Source organism: Dipodomys spectabilis, unplaced genomic scaffold (genome assembly GCF_019054845.1).
Source record: "Dipodomys spectabilis isolate Male_0828 unplaced genomic scaffold, ASM1905484v1 ptg000002l, whole genome shotgun sequence".
Lineage (NCBI taxonomy): Eukaryota > Metazoa > Chordata > Mammalia > Rodentia > Heteromyidae > Dipodomys > Dipodomys spectabilis.
The window spans coordinates 11,816,669-11,842,094 of NW_024870679.1; the positions used below are offsets into that span (position 1 = coordinate 11,816,669).

Below are 25,426 nucleotides of genomic sequence, written 5' to 3' on the forward strand. Positions count from 1 at the left end.
CCTATTTTTATAATTTGGAAAATAACCTGAATGTAACTGAGAAAAATATTTCCTTGGAATTTGCTCAAATGAAGTGCTTTGCTAGAATTTGCTTTTCATACATAAAAATTCTAACATTTCACAGAGTGGTTTTACCACTGTTTTAACAAATGTAAATTAATGGATATTTGATGTGGAAAAAAATCTTCCTGTCATCTCTGAGGGGATATTCATTTTGAGTCATATGCCTAAACGTCTAAAAAAATTAATCAGATACATTAAAAATAGCTGTCCTCACATCTATTGCTGTAAATCCCAGACCAAAAACACGCTCGTGCAGACTCACCTCTCAGAAGAAAAACACTCATTCACACCAACATCTTATTTAACTCAATTTGTAACATATTGAAATTTACGTGCAGTAATATTTAGGTTAAGATTTTCCAGGAGAAGTAAAGATGGAATAACACACTGCAAATATGTTTCACTATCATCAAAATTATTAATCATCCTCAAGGAGGTGCCAATTACAAAATTAAGCCGTTCATATCATGAGATGCAGTATCTTAATTGTCATGAAATAAACTTCATGAAAGCTGTATCTTCCCATTTTTCTTTTTGAAAATGAATATCTGTAGCATAGTAGGAAAAAGTAAGGGGACATTAGATGCAGATATCTAAGAAACTAAGCTAGTATAAATTACAGCAGAAAGACACAAAAACAAGCCAAACAACTGGATGATTCTGGCCTCTCTCTGTCCTTGAGTTAAAAGGATTCTCCAGCATAAAAAAATCACAGAGAAGGAAAATAGAGGACAAGTCTTAAGGAGAAGACACTACTTCTTTCTGCTCAGACTTTTATTTTATTCCTGAAGGAACCAAGATAAGACAAACAGCTGTAATCAAATGGGCTAAAATCATGACTAATTTCCCTACAGAAGATAACAGAATCAACATTCCCTCTAAAGTAGCCAACCCTGGACATAAGAAGATAGACAGAAGGTTTCAAAACCTTGGAATAACTGAGTTTGATGAAACATCTCTAATTTGGAAAGAACATACAAGCCCAAGTTCACTTGGATTACAAATAACTTAGCATACAGTTTTCTATGCATATTTACACTGGGATATAATAAATTATACAGGTCTCTAGGCATTTACACACAGTGAGACCAAAGGAGAATATTCTTAGGAGAGGAACACAAAGATGAAAGACATATTTACTGAAATGAACTCCAGGAAATAGAAACAAGAGGATATTTTTTTCTTTATTGCTGTTTTTGTTTTCTTTTCCTTTAGTCTCATTTGTTAGTTTATCTGTCTTTGTGTGGATAAGGGGGGCATAGAAATAGAGGGAGAAAGGGTAAACAAATGCAGCAATGATACCCACTAGAACATATTTGAAAATGAACTCTACAACTTTTGGATGGGGATGGGAGGGAAAAACTGGGAGAAAGCAAGGGAAAGGGCGACATTGTTCAAAAAAGAAATGAACTCTTCATCTGACTCATGTAACTGTACATTACCTTTACAATAACCACACTAAATTTAAAAATAAAAAGAAATGACAACATGATTGCAGAATTTCAAAAACAAAAGAAGAAAGAAAATAGTGGCTGGTTTTTTACTTAGTAAACTTCAGGTTAATATCAATAGTCTCATGACCCACATTTTTAAATGCATTCACTCAACAAACACTGGTCTTTGGTCACGTACAAACAATTATCCTAAGCGCTGAAGTTTTAGAAAACTTTACAAGAAAATAAATCCTAATCAACCAGGAACATAACTTAGCCCCAAACTGCACACTCATAGACATTTATAGTTTTGTCTCCATAATAAGGACAAGGCAAAAAAGACCATTATTTAATCTCTTAGCATTTCAACAGACCTGATAGGAAAGTAATCTCTACAGCTCCAAAAAAGGGAGTACTTCTTCAGAGATGTCAGGTCAAGGGTGATTTCCATACCAGGCATAAATGTCTGGAACATGAGCCTTCTGCGGCTTATAATTATTTAATCAGATCATTCCAAAGCAGGAGACTATTCATGTGTGAGTGTAAATAGGAATATGTGAGTGTAGCCTTATGAATCCGTAGCAAAGATGAATATAAATGTTTATAAAACTAAACCGTTTCCAGTGATGTCATCCCTGAAATATCCATTAGGTAGAATGCTCCCCAAACTGTTACATTTTCCTTCACAACACTTAAAATTTTAATTAAACAACTAACAATAAATGGATCAATATCATCGCACCTGCACCCTTTCCCCAATCTCTTCATTTAAAGATCCATTAAAGCAGAAACCTCCTTGCAAGTTGTGTCCTGATCACTGATAGACTCTTAATACAAAACAATAGTACTTAGGACGCAAGTGACAATCAGTAACTATTTCATGCAGCAAATTATTAAATAAAGGTATGTTAATAACAAAGAAAGAACTTTGATAGTATTAGCATATCCATTCGATGTTTATATTTATTTATTTGTAATATATTTCAGACTACATGGCAAAAGAAAGGAAGCTAAGTAAAAATAAAATATAGTTAAAATGAAAATTAGATACACAAATACATGATGATGTGGCTTAATTTTGTGTTTAAATGCAGCTCAGATAGCCACTATGATATATAACCTTTGTTAAGTTAATAGTTTCAGAGTCTTCATTAATGTAGTGAGGGTAAATCATAATACTTAAGTTCCACAACTGTTCTGAGCAAAAGTGAATTGATTCACTGCCTAATAAAGAGAAGTCAAAACCAAAGCTGATTTATATAATAAAACTACAATGACAACTGCTTTACACTTAAAGTATGATGCAAATATAAACATTTCGTGTCTACAGTCCAATGACATCCATTGGTAGCTTATGAAGACTGTCACTCTGAAAGACATGAATGATGGGAAAACAATTCTGCTTACAAATGGTCTTCTTGGGAAGCTGATGAGGATGAATGTTGAAACAGTAGTAACAGGAAAACCTTGACTATATTCTTAGCAATATGTCTATAGTAACGTTGAAGTTTTATAAAGACCCTACAGTATTAGCACTGTTACGGTTCTTACAAACGATGAAACTGCTAAAGACAGTTAATTGACCAGAACTCACAGTGAGGAAGGGACAGGAGGACATGGCCAGATTCAACTCCATATTTCCTTGCTCTACCTTCTCTTGACATAACCAAGGTATTATACAGCTCTTAACTCACCCACTCACCAAAAGAAATTAAACTGCTTACTTACTATATCCTAAGAATGGTGCTTGGAATGATTAAGATCTTTAAACCTCATCCCCTTGTTTGAAAAGCAACCAGAGTTAACTGGGGATAAACACAAACACACACAGTGACCACTGGATACACAGGTAGATGGCAGGCCCTGGATACTCGTTGCCACATCGGCCGCCTTGCTAAGTGTTTCACATCGATTACTTTTCCTAAATCAAATCGTACGGCACTGCTATCAGATTGGGTGCTATTATCATCATCTCAGTTTTATTGATTTAAAAATAATCATTTGGCTCTGAAGGACTAAATATATGTTTTCAATTTCTTTGCTGTATATTGTTGTACATCCCAGAAGAGCTCAGTTAGAACGGAATGAGGAAACAGGAAAGATGACTCTTCCTAGCCAGCGCTATGAAGTGACTAATGAAATCTTCAGAGTCCCCTGACATTTTGGGTTTTTTCTTGGAAAATAAACAGCAGTTCTGTCAAGGAGGAAGATGGACACTGTAGACAAAAGGAAAAGTATATGCAAATGAGTGGGAGAGAGAAGCACTGTGTAATATTCCCAAGTCAGCTTCAGCTCTGTATGAGGAGAAGGCGGGAGGAGAAGGCAGGAGAAGTAGACATGGGAACAGGAGATGAGTCTATGTGCAGTTAAAAAAGAGACACATTTTTGTCTATCAATGACTGGGACTTGAACTCAGAACTCCAGTCCTGTTCCTAAGCTTTTTCTGCTTAAGGCTGACATTCTAACACATGAGCCACAGCTCCACTTCCAACATTTTGATGGTTAACATTTTGATTAGAGTCTCAGAAACCTTTCTGCCTACACTGAGTTTGGACTGACACTGTCAGATCTAGGCCTCCTGAGTCACTGAAATTGCAGGCCGGAATCACCTGTGTCCACTTGGAGGCTTTTCAAAGTCATTTCTTCACAACGCTTTCCTGTAAAAACTTAAGAGAGCCAGGAACCAGTGACTCACAGCTGTAATCCCAGATACTCAAAAGGCTGAGATCTGAGGATCAAAGTTCAAAATCAGCCTGAGCAAGAAAACCTATAGACTCTTATTTTCAATTAACCATCAAAAAGCCCCAAATAGAGCTGTGGCTCAAGTGGCAGAATGCCAGCCTTGAGCACAATAGCTAAAGGCCAGCATCTTGGCGCTGAGTTCAAACCTCAATAACTACATACAGAAAAACAACAACAACAAAAAATAAAATAAAAATAAATGGCCATATTCTAAAAACTCAACTAAATCAGTGACTATTTCTCAAATCAATTTAGATATCAAGCTATAAACACAATTTATAAAGAACTGATAGGACAAAAATAATCAAAATGGTTAAAAAAAATACAGTAACTTGGCCTAAGGTTCTTTTTGTACAATGTAGTTGCATTCAACAAAGCAGTATGTGAATACAATGAATCTCAATCAAGGTCAACCCTTCCCCCATTCTTTCTGTCCCTCCCAACCTCACCTCTTCTTTCAATTTTCTTAATTTTGTAGAATAGGCAGTGAGTTTTATGTCTGTATTCTCCTGCCTCTTCCCCTCTAGTTACACTACAAAAGAGGTTCTTTCAAAAATTAGAACAGAGGAGCAATATTCAAGAAAATGTTCCTTTGATGTTTACCTTGGTAATAATCCTATAAGTAATGAAAGTCTCGATTGTAGTGACGTGGCTTTCCGGTTCATCAACTGTAATAAAGAGGTCCTTTAAATCTGGCTCATCTTCAAACTTGATTTGGTTTATCATTGACAGAGGAGAGGTTGGCATCACAGGACTGAAGGAGTTCATGTCCATCAACGAAGCATCCTGAAAACGCATCATAAAACAGCTAAAACCTTCTATTTCTTAGATCAGGTCCATGGTAAGAAAAGATGTCAAAACATAAAGAACCCTTTGACTTAGATGTATGATTATGTTAACTATTTAACTTTACCAGACATGGCAAAATGATTGTATGATTTAATTAATGTCTATCCCATAAATATTAATTTCACTCGCACCTGTAATTCCAGCTACACAGAAGATAGAGGTGGGAAAAATCACAGTCTTAGGTTAGTCCTATCAAAACCCAGGAAACAAATAAAGCAACACAGGGGAGGGTAGGAGAGGAGAGAGGAAGGTAAGGAAGGGGAAGAAAGGGAAGGAGAAGGGAGAAAGGGAGAAAAGGGGAAAGGAAAAGAGGAAGGGCTCCCACAGTTTGAATGCTTGTCTTCCCTGGAAAATGCTTTCTGAAACTTAATCCTCAATGCAATGGTATTAAGAGGAAGGGCCTTTTTGGGATGACATAAAGTGATGAGGGTACTGCTTTGAAACCTTAGAGAAGAGCTAGAAGGAACTAGCCATCTTTGTGCCCTCTACTTTGCGCCTTTGGGAACACAGGGGCAAGCCACATCACAAAGGATTAAGGGAAGTATCCTTTCCCCGATTCTCAACCTGTCAGGAACTTGATCTTGTACTTCTCAGTTTCTATACTTATGAGTCAGAAAGCTCAGAGAGGCTTGGGAATTGAAAGTACCAAAGATGGAAATAGAAACTAAAATCATAGAGCTAGTTGAAAATCCACAGACAAACAACAGTTAAAGCCTCAGATTCCCTCTTCTATGCATGCGGTCAGGTGACATTCCTACTCAGATTTTACATGAGAAGACCAGGAAAGTACAGATATCAAACAAATGCCCTCTAACCCTCCTTTTTCTTTCTTTCTTCCTTTCTTTCTTTCTTTCTTTCTTTCTTTCTTTCTTTCTTTCTTTCTTTCTTTCTTTCTTTCTTTCTTTCTTTCTTTCTTTCTTTCTTTCTTTCTTTCTTTTTCTTTTTGTTCCAAGAGTATTAGCAAAAAAATGAGTAAGCCCCTGACTCAAGTCATGTGAACTGCTCCTCCTAACAGTTCTAAATACTAAAGGAGATTAGTATTTACAAACCAAAATATGACTGCTAGGAAATCCATATTTGTGAATAACATCCCATATATATTACTTTTAGATTTAGAGCTATATAGGCAGATAAAAATGGAACCAGGAAATTCTAAGAATTCCACAGATACCTCCAACTCTACTTTGAGATGCCACATGACTTCTTCTAACCTTGTTTTTTTCTTTATTTGTAACACTGGCATATTCAGCCATTCATCCTGAAAGTACTTACCTATTTGCTGTAAATATATTTACCTCTCTATTTGTATTAATTCTTATGCCACACCAATTGTCTCTTAGCTCTAACCAGACAGGAAAAGCAAGGCAGCCTCATGCTTAATCTTAAACTTGTTGAATGCCTCCTCAGCGCCAACTCCACTGGCCAATTTCATGGGTCATTCTGCACATACGTTTACTTCCATTGTTTTGTTTTGTCTTGTTCCAATAAAGGAAAAAGCCAGACATGATGGCACATGCTCTAATTCTAGCATTTGAGGAGAGACAGAGTGCCACATGTCTGAGGCCACCTTAGGGCTACAGGGCATCTTCAAAGTCAGTGTAGGCTACTTAATAAATAGATAACACGATGATTATATATATATATATATATATATATATATATATATGTTTATATATACAGATAGGCAGATACAAAATATATGTAGAGAAAAAAATAGGTGAAAACTACAGATAAACTGATTAATAGAAGGTAAATAAACTGCTAGATAGAAGATGAATAGATCAACAACCAACAAAGGACAGAAAAAGGATGCAGAATGGGTAAGAAAAGGCTATACGTTTTTTAAAAAATAAGTAATCCTTTGAAACATCAAAGGAAAGGATAATGATAAATCTAAATGGTGATTATGCTAGGTGTGGCTATCACTGTTTGCAGAATGTGAGAAGTATTTCTGTAGCAGTGGTAGTAATGTTCTAAAACTCTATTTTCTTCTAGGTAACTTTCCTTTTGAGGAAAGGACATGCAACATTACAGAGTCAGGAAATAATTCACAACCAGACTTTAGTGAAATCATTTATGTGTGTATGACAGAAAACCATAAATTTTATTGATGATTGGGTAGAATAAAAAAGATTAAGTCATGTTTTAAAAGAAAATACAATAACTCAAAAAGGAGTCCACACTATATAATTAAACAAACAGACTATAAAATGTGCATGCCACCAGATTCTAGCTTATACATGTATGACAGGGGAAAGGAAAACCAAGGAAAGGGAGAAAGGGAAGGAAGGGAAAAGAGGACTGAATATAGAAACTGTAAAAAAAAAAAAATAGAAATCATTCCAGATGTGAAGGGAAAAAGGAAATAAATAAAGAAAAAATAGAAAGAGGATATTCTAGATGTTGGCATGCTGTTCGGATTAATGTATCAATGTGGACTTACGCATTTTCTAAATGTACTCAAATAAACATAATCTATGTGGTAATACCTACACACACACACACACACACACACACACACACACACACACACACACAGGTCAACACTAAGGTCAACTCTGTCCATGGTATGTTCTGAGAGTACTGAGTACTATGATGCTATGTTAATGAGTTGTTTGACTTGGACTACCTTATTATTTTTTTCTTTACTGAGCAAGGCTGCACAATTAAAAGAAAAATTTCCAAGTATTTCAGAATCCAATGAATATGAAATGGTCCAAATAAACAATGGGATACTAGATAAATAATACTATTTAGCCATGAATAGAATTTAGAGCTTCGAAATAAGTATGCAATCAACAGTATAACAACAACAACAACAACATCTCAGAAACCATTTCCTATAAACAATACTTTTTCTAAACCAACGAACTTAAGTCTGATGGGCAAACGTACTTTAAATCACACTGACTTTGCACACCACCCTGCGCTCTGGCATCCTCTGTCCTCACCTCCGTTTACCACAGCCCACTTCTGCAACCTCCTACATAATTTAGCATTCCATTTCCTCTGCTTAAAATGCACCCTTTTGTAGAGTGGGAAAGATCGGCATTAATTTGCGAAGGCTCACAATTCCAATGAGTACAGTGCAGTGTCATAAAAATATGCTTGGATATCTAGCAAAAGGAAGAAAATTGCAGGCTGAAATTTAGCAACATCCAAGATTTCAGGAGAAGGATTTAAATTACCATGAATCACTCAAAAATGTTCTTAAAACCTCAATAAAACTGACTATCCAAAGTGTTTTAGATTCACTCCAAGAAAAGGAAAGAAAATACACTGACAATACTTAGAAGATTTACATTTGGACATGAATAACTAAGGAACAAAAGAAAAAAAGTGTCTGAGAAGATCCAAAGAAGCAATTAACCAAAAAATAACTCCATTTAACCTTTTTGTGATTGATGCTTTTCAAGAGCAATGGATCATTAAAATTTGTTCTTTCTAAACAAACCTCCACCATCTCTGTCTCCATTTCCTTCTTTCTCAACATTTGGATACAGTCTTTTAAACAAAGAAAGAATGTCTTTTCTTTTTTTTTTTTTGTTCAACAGATTATAGCAAAGAAGAAAATATTCGCACAACCAAAACTTCTGCTTCTTGAGTCACATTTAATATACCATCCCTATAACAAACACGGTGAAAAAGCACAAACACACAGCCAAGCAAACCTTGTGGTGGTTTCAGGCTGAGATCTGAATGAACACAACAGAGCAGGAAGCCCAAAGTGTCACTGTCTGTGTGAAAGCAATTCTTTCACTGGAAGGAAGTTACTTCCGTAACTACTGAAACAAATCTATAGATGCTGCAGGTATAATATCTAGTAATTTACTGGCAAAACCATTTACAAATTAAGTGCAAGTTCACTGCACCGGTTGTTACTCTTGCTTCATTAAACACATTTGCTACAGATGCAATTGTTTCTCTCTTCTTACGCAGCTCCAAATTCAAGTTGAAATTCTACTGCCTAGTACCTTTATATATGACTTTATTTCTAGAAATAGACTTTGTGTTACATCACTGTGTTAAGATGAGGTCATTAAAATAATCCCAGCTGGGTGTGTGTGGTACTTACCTGTAATCCTAGGTCCTCAGGAGGCTAAGATCTGAGGATCTCCCTTTGAAGCCAGCCAGGGCAGGAGAGTCTGTGAGATTCCTATTGCCAATAAACTACTCCAAATAAGCTGGAAGTGGTGCTGTGGCTGAAGTGGTAGAATGCTAGCCTTGAACATAAACAGGCTCAAGGACAGTGCCCAGGCCCCGAGTTCAAGTCCCCAAAAACTTCTCTAATTTAACATAACTAATATCTTTGTTAAAGGGGGAAATTTGAACATAGAAACATGTATACTGAAAGGATAATCTAAACACAAAAGACTTTCTATAAACCAAGTTAAGAAGCCAGAGCAGATCCTCCCCTTATAGTTCAGAAAAGGAAGAAGCCTTGCTGACCTTTGACCATGGGCTTCAAGCCTCATGAACTGGGGGACAATGTCAAATGTTTGATATGTAAGATGTCCTTTCAGTGATACAGTAACCCTGGAAAACTAAGACACAATAAAAAGTGGAACATGGAACATGAACTGGTGCTGGTAGCTCACACCTGTAATCATAGATACCCAACAGATTGAGACCTGAAGACCAAAGCTTGAAGCCAGCCTGGGCAGGAAAGTCTGTAAGGTTTTTTTCCTCAATTACCACCAAAATCCAGAAGTGGAGCTGTGTGGGTCAAGTGTTAGCCTTGAGTGAAAAAGCTCAGGGACCAGTGGCCAGGCCCTGAGTCTAAACCCCAGTACTGGCACACACACACACACACACAAAAGAAGACACAAAACAAATAAATAAACAAACATCCAAGAAAAATGTTGAACAGGGAGGTATGGGTAGAAGGAAGGGCATCTACATGATTATAATATTTCATCTTTGATCCACTCATTTGTTTTATTACAGGATAATCATCAACTCTGGTAACTTGTGGGGAAAGGATCTGCCTTCTTTCTTCCAGGCTATGAGATCGTTTCAAAATGCTCCTACTGAAACAGGTAACATGCCTCACTGGAATTTAAAACAACAGAGTGCTTGTCAGTAATTGAATGCTCAGGAGATAAACATCAAAAGAAATCAGTTAAAAGGTGAAATATCACCTCTTTAAAGATGTCTTTCCATCATACCCCTTAGTAAAACGCTCCTCATCAATATAAATATATAAATGTTACATCTCATAAACACAGTGTGAATTATTCTGATAATGCTACATTTCAGCTACCATCTGTGCACAAATAGCTATTTTCCTTTTACAAGTATAGAGAGAAAGAAATAAAAAAATCAATGTGAGAAGTGTGAGAAATCAAAATCCTGGCATGAAAAGGCCATGTAAATAAAACCGCTGATTACACAAGAAGCTCGCACACCAAGAGTCATCTGGTTAAAAAACCCCACTTAAAGAGTGGAAGGAGTTGGAGAAGCTACTCATCCTGCTAGGCCTAAATTTAGACCTACCAGCTGTGCTTTGGTTTACACAGCCTTCCAATTTGCCTGCTTATAATAATAATGGTAATAATAAGTGAGAAAGGGCTGTGGAACACAAGTTGCAAATACGATTGGGTGGAGAGATTGGGAGCCAACACCAAGCAAGCCATTGTCTACATAACACTCCCAGGCTGGAACCCTGGGTCTGGATGCTGTCCCTCAGCTCTTCAGCTCAAGGCAAGCTCTCTGCCACTTAAGCCACAGAGCCACTTCCTGTTTTCTGGTAGTTGATCAGAGATCAGAGTTTCACAGCCTCTCCTGTCTGGGCTGGCTTTGAACAACAATCCTCAGATCTCAGCCTCCTGAGTAGCTAGGATTACAGGCGTGAGCCACCACTCCAATCTTGTGTGACATAAGATCTATCACTAAGTAGTATACACATGCTTGCATATATACTTACTTACTTATCCCTTCTTCCATTTCTTGTTTATTTTTGGAATTTTCTAACAGTACTTACCTTGAATCTATGTGTAGCTCATCCAATTTTAGACACATTACAGTGGTACACTGACCGAAGAAATTTTTCATATGATTTTATTGCCTACCGTTTTCACTTCTGAAGAAATAATGTCATGCTGAAGTCTGACTATGCTTTTATTTATTTTTTAAAAAATCAAAACTCAGGTTGACATTTAACTGCCTCTGTGTAAAGATATGGAAAAGCAGTGGCATCTTGTAATCTTTTTCTAAAAAGATCATATTCCACCTTGGATCACAGAAAATTTTAAGGTCCTGGGGGCACTGCCCTGATGCATGGATTAGTGTAATCCTCACAGGATTAGTTTATCTCTCTCAAGAGTGGGCTGTGACAGAGCGTCCCTATGGCTCTCCGACTTGTGCCTCAGTGCTCCTCCCTCTCCCAGCAGAAGCTGAAGCAGCACAAGGGCCTCTTTAGATGAAGCTTCCTGATCTTGGGCCTTTAGCCTTTGGGATCCTAAGTCGAAACAAACCTCTGTTCTTTTTATAAATGAGTAAGACTCTGGTATTTTAGTATAGCCACAGAAACAGACTAAGGTGTGGTATGTCAAAAGCAGAAGTCTCAGTAGCCTGGCAAAACCAACCTTTATTCAAGTTTATTTATCTAAATGTTTACAAGTCCATGCTTATGGCTCCCAGCTATATGTACTTGGTGAAGTCATTCCACTGCTCTGAGGTGGGATCTGTCACTTACAATCAATTAGGATCACAAAGGACTAGGAGAGGATGAAAAGAAACAGTAAATGTGCTGTACACGGTGTCTAAAGGTTTTCTATGGCTTAGGTTTTGTAAACCTTACCTCATGTCTTTAAAGTACATTTCCCTTCCCTGTAACTTGATATCAATAATCATGAATAGCTCCTCCTTTTCCTCTCCATTTTTGTGAGGAAACAGGCAAAGTAAAGAAACCATGATTAGAGCTAACGACCGACCCATAAATTAATCCCTGGGAGTTAGAACTGAATTCATTTTTGTCTGAGTTTCTTATGAAATGAAATACCATTCCAAAGCAAGAATAGATGTCCGTGATTAGTATGCAGCATAAAATTCACAAAACTTTAAGAAATGCAGGTATAAAATGGAAAAGGACACACACACCGCAGTGTACATACAAGAGTGCATGTACAAAATTGCAATGAGAAGTGTCCATATCCTCATGCAACATCACAGCCAAGACTTACCACACCTGAGAGGGTAAATAAATCAGAAAGGAATTCACATAGTACAGTATCATTTTTTAAAGCCTTTGCATTTCTGTTAAAGGCTTCTCAAAAAAGATACTGAGGTGTACATACCCACGTATCAATTTCTATCCACCTCTATGAAGACAGGTGAACAGCATATAAGCGAGGACTCTCAGGGGCCAAATAAAATGCTACAACTGAAATGTCAGTGGAACCCTCGCTGAGTGTGTGCTCAACCACACTGGTGCAGTTCACACATGGGCCTTGAAGTAAGTCACATCACAGGAGGCCAAAGATACTCCTCAAAGCCCTGAGGGCTACAAATGATAAAAAGATCTCCTAGAAATGCTGGATGGACATAGCAAACAGCATAGGCCAACTGGCAGGTGTGGATTCATTGATGAATAATCAAAAGCAGAATGAGCAGGAAAAATACTCCCTGGGGGAACTTCTGAAGGGACCAGAGGCAGGTCCTCAGGACAGGACATGGGGCAGACTCTACTCAGAAGCTCAAGGGAAATGGATTCTAAACACAAGCAGCTGGCCCTGCCCTCCATGGGTGTGGCTAAAATGGAACCCGGACTTCAGTAAAAATAACACTACTCCTGTGAACAAAAACGTGGTCTTAGAGATGTTCCCCCAGGGAAGGGCTACACTACAAAGAAGCAACACATTTACAGAGCATTTTGGAAGGGACTTAATAGATGCTCATACATAGATCAGAACAATCAATAGCCAATTAAAATAGACTCATCAAATACCCTCATCCACTAGTAATTCTAGACTGCCTGGCAGATACTACCTGCAGTGAGTTGTTTAAAGAGGAAATTAACACAAACCAGGGCATTTAAGAAATAATATTGGGCCGAGAAAATGGCTCAGCAGTAGAGTGCCTGCCTAGCGATCATAAGGCTCTGAGTTCACGTCCCACTACAAAACAAAGCAAACACAATAAAAATGCATCAGGATATTGGTATCATATTTAGCAATAACTGAAAGATGTGCTGTAATTATTCCAAGTTAAAAGTACCCTGTGTCCTAAATTCCATCTCCCAGGAGACTCTTCTGACTCTAGAAGGCACTGCTCTCTCCACACTGAACTAAGTAGTTGTTTATCTAGCACCATTTAAACTATCCAAACACACCCTCCATAAAGACAGAAATCAAATTTTGATCCTCTAAGATCTCACTTCAAATTCAAAAAGGACGATTATATGAAACGAAAGCAAGAATCCTACACACTGCAATTGTGCCTGAAATGTTGCCCTAGCAACATACAGATGCAGTGGTTTATTTAATCCTGTTAACAGCCTGGTAGAAGGAACCATGATTTTATCATTATCATCCAGATTTTACAGTTAAATTAATTTGTGACAGAGAGGTGTTAGTAATTCTCCCCCAATCTCTCATCTCTTAGTTTCTAGAATAAAATCTCAAACATGACCACAAGCATAAGCCCATAAAAAAGCACCCAGTGTAGTATTTCATTTAATAAATAGTCTCTGAACAGCAGCCCCGTCTCAGGCACAGTGGGCAAAACTGGCAAGATTCCCGTTCTCATGAAGTTCATACTTTTAGTTGGGTGAGAGTGCAGTCTAAGCAATAAACAATGAAATGCCTAGATAAACAAGATAGTTCATTCCTGATGAAAACTTTCAACTGGGCATGGCTGTATACACCTATAATTCCAGCTCTGGGGAGGTTGAGGCAGGAGGATCATGAATAAAAAGACCAGCCTAGGTGACACAGGGAGATCTTGTCTTGAGAAAGCAAAAGGAAAAGGAAAAAACAAGGTTTTTGATAAAGAAGATCCTGAGAAACTGAATCTTTGTTGGGCTAAAGAATGAAGGCAGCGATCAGGAAGAATGTGTGTGAGGATTGTCAGAAAGGCTGCATGGAAGTGTGAGAGAAAGCTGTGTAAAACGAAGAGGTGAAAAGTACAGTCAGAGAGAAATAAGACCCATGGCAGAAAAGGGGTTAAAATGATCAGGGGGGCAGAAATGAAATGAATGGCTGGAACAAAGGATTTCATGAAGGAATTGCCAACCTTCAACTGTAACACTTATTGGGTCACAATTTCAGGAGTTTAAAAGACAGAGGGGAAAATAATGACTGTTGAACCTCAAAATCCAAAAGCAAAAAATTGTTGCATCGCCAAAATCTGCTAAGTATCTGCATAGTCTTATTCAGACGCTGTCATCTTTTTTGGTTTACCAGGTAAGCATTCTACTGCTTAAGCCATGCCTGCAGCCTTTCTTGCTCTGGTTATTTTTAAAATGGAATATCGTTTTTTGCTTTTGCTCTGATTTTGAGATAGAATATCGCTTTTTTGCTTGAGACTAGCTGATCTTCAATCCTTCTTATTTACATTCCTACTATAACTAGGATAACAAGCATGCACCACCACACCTATCTTTTACCGATGAGATGGAATCTTGTGAATTTTTTTTTTTTTTTTTTTTGGTCTCAGGTTGGGCTGAAACTGTGATCCTCACATTTTCATCCTCCCACACAGGGGGGATAACGAACATGCACCACTGCATCTAGCTATTGGTTGAGAGGAAATCTCAAGAACTCTTTGGCCTAGACTGGCCTCACATTACAAACTTCATGATCTCTCAGCCTCCCAAATGACTCAGCTCTTACATGATTAATGAACAATAGTCAATTAGAGGTTATAAATCGTAACTAATTCAGTCTCTCTTATCTCTCCTGAACTCAGTTTCTTACCTAGTGGTGATTGTCTTTTCATATTTGCTACTTTTAAAAGTTTTGGTGCTCCTTATTGAGAAATAATTCATCCTCCTGGCTAGTTTCCAGTGCCTCCTTGTAGAAGAAAACTAAGTCTTACTTCCAAAGGTTTGACCAGTGTTGTGCTTTGAGCAACCGCATGTAGCTAGACAGAAGATTTGACATCTGAGAGCCCTAGCTTGTTTTCTCCAGTACACATCTTCTTTTCCCTGGGCAAAAAATGATGTGTTTCAGTTAGAGGCCCCTCCTGTGGTCTGGATCCTAAAATGAAGTTGACTCACAGAGCAGTTTCCAAGCCTGCCGCAGAATCACAGTTCAGCTGCAGCAGCAGCAGCATTCAGATAAACAAGAGACACACCTCTACCAGAGCTAGACGTGAAGATCTACTGAGATCTTAAAGCTGTTGGGCTTTTAGAAGACTAATGGAGTCACTATTCAGTGCTCAAATCAATTTTTGAAAACACACTTATCAGATTAGTACAAAAGAAACAATTAGGGATGCTTTTTCCAATTTTGATGATGCATCTATTAAGAATTTGTCATGTGTTCTTCATCAGATATAATAAGGCATCTATTCAGATTCTAAACCGACTTTCTGTACTTCCTATTACATTTTAAACCATGAGACTGTTTTCCATTTTAAAACTTCTTTTATTAAAAAATACAAGAATTACAACGTTGGGCATGGTGGTGCATGCCTATAGCCCTAGAACTCATTTGGAAGGCAGAGGCAGGAAGATGCAAGGCCAATCAAAGCCGCACAGTGTGATGTTGTCTCTCAAATGGAAAAATAAATAAATAAATTACCACAAACATGAATGTCAAAAGCATTGTGCTATTTGAGGTATTACAGCACTGGGCAGGCAAAGGCAAGGAAAACTGGGAATGGGAAGCTAGCTTGTCTCAAAAGAATCAAAACAAATAAACAAGAAGCATATGTGTGCTGTGTGTGTGTGTTTGCTGGTACATGAGCATTTTTCAAACATAAAATGCTAAATGAAAGAGGCCAGGCACAAAAGGCAGTATTTTATCTGCTTTTATTTAAATCAACTAGCAGGATGAGGAAGCAGCAGAGATAGAAATGGCAGACAGATGGATCTCTATGGCAGGGAGTGAAAATAGGGCTCACTGTCCACAATAGGTCTTCCAGGACAGATGACAATGAACTATAACTAGTGTATAGTAATCATTACATAATCAGTGAAACTGACTTAAAAAATCATCCAAAAATGGGTGAATGTTATGATATGAAAAATATATCTCAAGGCATTTTAAAAAGAAAAAAATAAGGAAGGAAAACTTTTTGTTAAAAAGCATTCCTCAGGGCTGGGAAGGTGGCTCAGTAGTACAGTGCTTGCTTCACATGCATGAGGCCCTGGGTTCGATTCCTCAGCGCCACATAAACAGAAAAGCAGGAAGTGGTGCTGTGGTTCAAGTAGTAGAGCACTAGCCTTGAGCTGAGGGACAGCACCCAGGCCTAGAGTTCAAGCCCCACAACTGACAAAAGAAAAAAAAAGCACTATAAAAGTAACTATATGTCTTAATTTGCTTTTAGTATGTTTTAATGATTTTTATGCCAGTGCTTGCTAATAGTTGTCATTGAGCCTTTTTACATCACTGGGGCAGTCAAACTGGTTATCTAGCATGATTAATATGTACCTTGTCAAAGCTAATCAAGTATTTAGTTCAAAACAAAGTCCTTTGCTCATGTAATTTACTGTTTGTGTGCAAGGAAACCCTTCAATACTCATTCATAAGGTGGCTAGCTGATCTTTAATTTTTGTGTTATAGCTTTTGAGAAAAGTATGATACTCAAATAATCAATAGCAAATAAATCAAATGAATTTGAACACTGAAACTGCATTGCTATTGAATCTGTGCTCCTCTGGATCACACTGGACACTTGTAAACCTGTAGCATGCTGTCAGTCCAAAGGATGTGCTAGAAAGCCTGGCACTAGTGACTCACACCTGCAATCCTCACTGCTCAGGAGACTGAGATCTGAGAAACATAGTTCAAAGCTAGTTGGCAGAAAAGTCCCCGAGACTCTTATCTCCAACTAACCAGCCAAAAGGCAGGAAGTGGAGGTATAACTCAAATGGTAGAGCATAAGCTTTAAGTGAAAAAACCAAGCAAGAGCTTGATGCTGAGTTCAAGACCCCAGTAACAGCACTAATACAGACAGACAGACAGACAGATAGATAGATACATAGATAGATAGATAGACAGATGATAGATACAGAGAGAGAGAGAGAATATATCATCAAGGATAAAATCTCAATGCTTAAAACCCAATGGAGTATGTTAATTTTAGACACAAGCTTTTAAAGGTCTTCTCATTATTTTCCCAATGAATTTTCACAAACAGCAACAAAAACACTCTTGTTTCTGCTTGCCCTTTACCTGTCTTTTTCTGTGATTATACCTCTGGCCTTTAGATGTATTCTGAACTATGTATACTTACACCTTTCCTACCAGAATTGGTTTTCATGGCCTGTTACTAAGCCCCCCAGCCAGATGCTAATAACTTAAGATGATTCATTTTTCAAAGTAAATGAAGGTTCCTGAGTAATTCTCCTGTGTTTCATGTGCTTTGTGTTTGTTTCCTCTAATATACTATAAACAGGAGATTTTGTCCAGGATTGAGGCTTAACATAGCTCTGGGTCATCCAACAGTAACATTACTCTCTATGATTAAAACTAATTTGTTTTAATTCTGTTTATTTAGTATTCTGATACAAACTGAATTTACTGAAATCAGATCAGTGGCAAATTACCACAATAAATAGGTCTATAAATCTTAAAAAAAAAAAAGTCAGGGGCCAAGTCATTCATTAAGATAAACACATTCTAAATATGTAATCTAAATATTAAATTTGTAGTGTTTCTACTCTCCTTCCTTCAAAGGGCTTAACCAGTTGGAAATAGATAAGCCATGGAGGTTTTACAGAAAATAAGTATCTATTTATAAGGTGATGTATTAAGTATTATAACACTTAAAACAGTACTGTAGAGAAGATCCTTAGTGAAAAGATAGTCTTGCTCTGTGCCATAAATAACAGAAGGATGTTGTTATGTTGATCCAACAATAAATTACAAAGAAGCAGAAAAATACACAGTAAGTCACGTGGTAGCAAACAGACCAACCTAGTGCTTCCAAAACAGTGTTTTGCCAATCGTAAGGTAAAAACCAATCAGCCACCAAGGAATCAAAGACAGATTCTGATTCATTAATTCTGGAGTAGGTCCCAAGAGTCTACATTTGTAGCCAGCTCCTAAGTGACACCCTATTCACAGGACATAGTCTAGGAGGTGAGGCTCTGGGAATGAGGGTAGTGAGGGAGAAGAGAGAGGGCCTGGTCACCAAGAAGCCTTGAACAAAAATCTGACCACATGGCCAGCTTGGCATAGACCAGAGGCAGGCAGAAGATGAGGAGAGTGAAGACTTCCAGGCTGTGTCAAGCATTCTCAGCAGTAACTACATAATTACTCAGGGAGACAGAAAGTAGGCACTGATCACAGAGATCAAGAATGGCAAAACTCACAGAACTCGAGGGGACAACGGTGAAAAAAAGTACAGCAGTGGAGCTCATTGGACACGGATGAACGTGAACTGCAGAAGTGTGGGTGGAGACGGGAGGGAGGGAATGGGAGAGAGGGAGGGAACAGAAGACACTGTACAAAAGGAAATGCACTCGTTACCTGACTCATGTGATCGTAATCCCTGTGCACATCACTTCTATCATAACAATAATGGAAATTAATTTTTAAAAAATGGCAAAACTGATAGGAACAACTCACAGCCATGAGAGCCACAGGCAGTGAGTGAGTGAGTGAGTGAGTCAGTCAGTCAGTCTGTTTGTGGGAGAAGCAGAAGATTACGCACTAAGGATTTCACCTTGGATCCCTGAGAAACCGTGAGATGATTAGCACAAGATTATGCAGGAAAGATAATGGGCTTGGAAAGAAATATGAGTAACTGGGAAATGGTGGAATACAGTTGGATGGACAAGGAGGACCACTGATTAAGACTTTCCACTGCTCACACAGCTAAATTTAGTGAAGTCAGAATTCCGTTGGAACACCCTCTTAGTAGGGGTGTTACAGGTCAATTGCCACGCCCTCCACTCCCCTGGGACAGGTAGTCATCCAGCTGGCCGAGAACACATTTAGTGACAAAATCCACAAGTACATATACTGGCCAAATTGTTTACATTTTGGAAATTCCCACCAGAAAACTCTTCCTTTAAACTGAACGTTTTCTCCATAGATCTGCTTTGGGAGGAGTTGGTGTCTGTTTCTGTTTTGAGACAAGGACTTGCTATGTAGCCCAGACTCCCAGTGATTCTCCTGTCTCAGCCTCCCAAGTGCTGGGATTAATGGTGTATTCTGCCACACGGGGGTCTTCTCCACATTCACATTCTTTTGACCAAGTGGCCTAAGCTTCGCCCCACGTGTCTGCAAACATTTAAACTACCTACTTTAGAATAGCTCATCAAAAAAGAGTTGTTAAAAATGTTAACTTAGGGCTGGGAAGTTGGCTCAGTGGTAGAGGGCTTGCCTTGCATGCCTGAGACCCTGGGTTCGATTCCTCAGCACTACATAAGCAAAAAGAAAAAAGCCGGAAGTGGCGCTGTGGCTCAAGTGGTAGAGCGCTAGCCTTGAGCTGAAAGAGCTGAAGGACAGTGCCCAGGCCCAGAGTTCAGGCCCCACAACTGGACCCCCCCCCAAAAAAAAAAATGTTAACTTAAAAGTTTTTCAAGGTAAGACACTTTGAACCTTCACCAGATTTTCTTCACAGATCAGGATAACCGAACCATACATACCACCAGTAAAATCTGGTGTATATTCCTCTTCATGAAGAATAAATGATTGCTTCTAGCTATGGTGATGGATCCAGCTTAGCCCAGACAGCGACTCTGACCCCAACTCAAATAGCAATCCAAAGAATCAATAAGGTAACATTTCTTACCATTTCTGACATAGACAATCACCTAACTCCCTTCTGAAATGCCAAGACTAAGGCTAGAAGGGTAGCTCAGTGGTAGAGTGTTTGCCTAGCTTGTACAAGGCCCTAGGTTTTCTAGTACCATAAAAAAACTCAACTATTTAATTAGTTAATTAAAATGCTAAAGATAAAATAGGGCTTCAGAGGTGGCATGAGCAGTTCAGAGTTTGGTATCCTTAATGCTAAATGTGACCTTGAAAATAAAGTATTTCCTCGGTTGCAATAATGTTATCATTTGTGAAAACTGATCTTTCAGAGACTGGAAACCACAAGCAAGAATGCTTCCACACAAATAGCCCTCCATAAAGGGCTTCTCGGGCTTATTCTGAAGTTTCCTTATTTAATTTCATCATTGTTCCCACAAGCTAACTCTGAAAAAGAACTTGAGGATTTTGATCTTTTCTTTTTTTTTTTAAACTTCCCTCAAGAAGGAATATAAAAGAATACTGAACATAAAGACAGCAAGAGAGTGGAATTTCCAGTGGGTGGAATATAAATAGCCCTGATCAGCCCTCTTTTATTTTACTGCTTGCTCCTCTGTTCTCTGTGTCTCTTTCTCTGTCTCTGTTTCTCTCTCTGTTTAGTAAAAGATGCTAAGGCAGAATCTGCCTTAAGGAAATGGGGAACATGTGCCTAAGTCACCTAAGTTTCACAATTGGTTTTGGTCTTCATGTGAGGCCTGACCAATGACAAATCCCAGACCCTGTCATTAAACATTTCCCCAATGAGACAAAGCCATCATCAGTGGAGCCAGGATTCCAAATAGAAGCAATGTACCCTAGTGTCTCTACTCCTAACCACTAAGCTGGGTTATATTTTTACTTACAATAACCAATGGTTTTCTTCAGAAGTTAACATTTATCTCAGTTAAATTCCATAGTTTGCTTCCAAGCCCAGTATACTCACTTATTAAAAAAGTTGAAATGCCGCTTATGTTCTGCGGACTACTAGCTGTGGTCATGGTTACTATTGTAAACTTTCCCCAAACTTAGCAGAATAAAACAACCTTATTGTTTTATAGTTTTCTATGCTTTATGGGGTCTGGAATGCCAATAGCACGTGGCAAAAATGGCTTGGTTTTGTTCCAATATATGGAAAACCTCCAACAAAAAGACTCACTGGCTGACTGGCTGCTTGTTGGCTGCTAGAGACTGAAGACATACAGAGCCAGTCAGGCAAGGCACTCAAGGCTACATTGTGCTGGTGCTTCAGCTGAGACCATGGTCTGCTACACTGTACTTTCCCTGCTTGAAAGCTTTAGGTTGCCTTTCTCATAGGACAGCTTCCACTGGACAAAGGAAATACTGCACTCCCTTGCTAGATCTCTTCTTGGAAGCTGCACAGTATCATTTTTCTCTGTAACTCATTGTTCCAAACAGTCACAATCCTCAGATTAAAGGAGAGAAGCCCGGATCCAACGGATAGGATCTATCTATCCATAGGAGGTAGCAGGTCATGCTGTGTTGTGGAGGAGCATATGGAATGAATAAGGAATGGATGGTATCCATGTGAGCATCTTTCTGCAAAGCAATTCCCCATTCTTTGTTTCTAAGCTAGTCACTGTTTATTTTTACCTTTAGCCCTCCACTCTTCTATAGTGTCCCAGGAGACTGACCACTACAGATAACATCACCTTAAGTGGCTTACCCAGTAGGAAGAATAAACAAGAGATCGAAGGACAGGTGGAGAAGAGCTTGGTGCCCTGCTCTGTCCCCTCTACATGGCTAGCAGTAGCGACCTCTCTAACTGTCCTGTCCATGGTCCCTTCTCCAGCTCCAGTTCTCTCTGGATGCCAGCAACACCCATCCCTTCCCCTGTCCCTTTAGAACTAGGAATGCCAAAGGTTTTCTGTTACTCAAACTCTCTGACCCCCTCAACAAACCCTTATCAGATCCTTAACCCTTCCTATGACCCTTCTGGCGTTTTGGTAGCTAACTGGAGATCAGGATCTCATGGATTTTCCTCCATTAAAATCTCATTGAAACTATTAGACATAATTCCGCCTTTTTTTCAAGGGCAATGCGGTGATCTAGGCATACAACAGAAACTAAAGACTGAGTAGACAAATGAGAACAAATTAGGAAGTGACTTTGGATATCTTCTAAGCACTTGATCGAATTGTTGACTAGTACAATTAAGTTCCACTGGTATGATTTGGATATAATTTGAGTTTGTTCTCTAGAGGTTATGCATTAGGAGTTTTGTCCTCCATGTGTTGATGTTAGGAGGTAGTAAAATCTTCAAAAGAAAGGATCTAGTGGGTAGTGGGAAGTTCTTAAAACACTGGGCACATAAACCACTGGAAGAGACTAAGGAAATTATCATGGGACCTTGACTTCATTCTTGCAAGACGGTTGTTACAGAGTAAAAGGCCCAGCCACTCCCAATCTCTCTCTGGCTTCCTGTTTGGCAATGAAAACACACCTACTCACCACTTCATAACAGTGTTGTCATACACCATAAGCCCTTGCCAGAGCTGAATGATGCTAGCACCAGACTGTGAACCTCTAGAGCATGAGCTAACTAAAATGTTTTGTTTTGTTTAGCAGGTAATTTCATTATTGTAAGGTGAAAGCTGGATGTGTTAGTAACTATAACCTATTATTTGTTCAAAAATAACCTCTTCTATAAAAATGAGTTATTCTTTCAAAACTCTTCTCAAACATGTCAGTTGCTATATTTCACCATAAAGTTATCTTTTCCATTATTCTTATAAACCATGCTATAATCTATTGATCACAGCTTTTTTTCTAATCATTGATTACCAAAACACATACATATTAAATAAATAAATAAATAAATGCCAAGCATAGTGGCTCATGTTTATAATCCTAGCTACTACTTAGAAAGCTGAGACCTGAGGATTGTGGTTCAAAGCTAGCCCAAGCAGCAAAGTCTGTGAGATTTTCCAATTGAGGAGGAAGAAGAAAAGGATGAGGAGGAAGAGAAAGAAGAAGGTGATTTATTATTTATTCTTTCCTTTATGGATTTATCAGAGATTGAAAAGCCTATTGGTCTACACATTCCAGCATATCCTTTTATTTCTTTGTGTGTGTGTGTGTGTGTGTGTGTGTGTGTACGTGCATGCATGTGTGTGCCAGTCCTGGGGCTTGAACTCAGGGTCTAGCACTGTCCCTGATCTATTGTGATCAAGACTGGAGATCTACTATTCTAGCCACAGCTCCAATTCTGGCTTTTCAGTGGTTAATTGGAGATAAGGGTCTCATGGACTTTCCAAACCAGATCCTTACGTGTTAGATTCTTGAATAGCTGGTGTCCTGGCTACTCATGAACCACTGACACCCAGCTCTGTTTATTATTTATTAAATATATATTTAATAGATAATATAAATAAATATCTATATCTTGCTCTAATTTGGGGCATCTATCTGCATCCCATGAGTGTTCAAGTCATGGTAGGATGATTACATTTGTACATTTGCTGATATCTTCAATGATACCAATAATTATAGATCTTACTTATGGTGTTGAAAACCTTTTTCGGGGCAGAAATGGGGGTTGGCTTTAGGTCCTCTACTTTGTTAGTCAGCTGCTCTACTACTGAGCCATACCTTCAGTGCTCTTAAATACTTTTAAAGATTCCAAAATAACAATTATTCTTTTTTCTTTAACAATTATTTTTTACTGAGTACCAAATACACTTTTCAGAGCTTGTGATCTGTTTGCATACATTGCTGTTTCTTCTAAATATTTATGTTTAATAAAAATAAAACTAGAGCTGGGTGCTGGTGTCTCATGCCTGTAATCCTACCTACTCAGGAGGCTGAGAACTGAGGATTGTGGTTCAAAGCCAGCCTGACTTTGAGTCCATGAGACTCTTACCTCCAATAAACTATTCAGAAAAAGCTGGAAGTAGTACTGTAGCTCAAGTGGTAGAGCTCTATCTTTGAGCACAAAGAGGATCAGGGACAGTGCCCAGGCCCTGAGTTCGAGCCTCAAGACTGGCAAAAAAAAAAAAAAAAAAAGAAGTTGGTCATATGGTCGGAGATGATTTTCCCCCAAAAAAGGAAGTGTTTTTTTTTCTTTTTCTTTTAAAGATAGTGAAATTGGCCCTTTTTCCTCTAGTTAATTTTTTTTTGCAAACTCAGGCACATTTTGCCTTAGTTTTAATATAGTTTTTTTTTCCTTTTTAAAAATTTATTTTGTAACACTGGTTATATTCTTCTGGGAACATCTATTTTTATTCTTTTAAATCACTATTCTCTACATTCCCTGTGGTCTCTTCGGACTTAGCTACATTTTCTTATCATTGCATTATTTGTAAACTCAAAACACCACTTTGTTGTATTTTCTATCCCTCTCGATTTTTATTGTCATTTATAGTTTCTTGCCTATCTTGCCACCTAGATTAGCAAGAGAACAATCTTGAATTTTTTTTCAAAGACTACTCAGTGAAGCAACTTACTTAATGATGTGTCTCTGCCACGTGCTGTGGGTAGAAAAGGAAATGCTAGTAAGTCCAAGTTTTATTCTTTAAAAAGTTTCTTGAAGGGGCACCAACTATATGATCACAAACCATCTAACGGAATAAGGTAAACACAAATGTGAATATAATCATTCAGTACTTCAGGGAGGTGGCAGAATGTTTCCTACATAACTGGCAGACATTATCCGAGGGTAGGCTGGATACCAGCCGAGTTTGAGAAAAAAGTGGGCTAAGAAGGGAGTAGTGGACAAAGTTACATAGACTTTCTTAATTTTCCTTGTCTAAGGAGGACTAATGGTTGATACTTTTTACTCACTTGCTTACATTTGCTTGTCTAACTAAGGTTAATAGAATCTTTCAACTCACTGAAAGATAATTTGGTGGATACATTTAAAAACTGTCCAGTGTACTTTTTGGACTTTCACCACTACGATACGATAACCTTACGATAACCTTAGGATTTCTACAGAAGTATGATTCTTAACTTGAGGTCAACAACCAGCACAAGTCTGTAAACCCAAAGCCCACACCGACTGGAAAGCTCCCTTTATAAGGAAAAGAATACTCTGAGAAAAGAAATCTCAACAAATGATAGTAGCCATGGAGATGCCTTCATCTGAGACAGCCTTAGGCAACAGGCCAGAAATTCTTACTCAGAAATACTTGTGATTGTGATTGGTTATTTCCTTCCCATTTAGAATATCTAGAACTCAAGCAACTCAGTGCCACCTCCGTCCGACCACAGAGCCAGACAGAAACTGAGGAAAGACCAATGGACTGGTTTAAGCAATTACACCGGAGCGTGATGCACATTTCTGCCCCATGCTGGAATCTCAGTGCATAACTATAAACGAATACATTCACAGTCTTAAAAGGTGATATAAAAAAAAGAGGAGAACTGGGCGCCGGAGGCTCACACCTGTAATCCTACTCAGGAGGCTGAGAT

General features: G+C 38.3%; 1 protein-coding gene across 1 annotated transcript in view; it reads right to left on the minus strand.

Annotated features, from left to right (window-relative positions):
* Positions 1 to 25,426, minus strand: part of Snx7 (sorting nexin 7) — an 81,435-nt gene that overhangs the window by 54,182 nt on the left and 1,827 nt on the right. The window contains exon 2 of the mRNA XM_042684564.1: positions 4,842 to 5,024. Coding sequence (XP_042540498.1) covers positions 4,842 to 5,012 — 171 coding nt within the window. The 5' untranslated portion in view covers positions 5,013 to 5,024. The remainder of the gene's footprint in view (positions 1 to 4,841; positions 5,025 to 25,426) is intronic.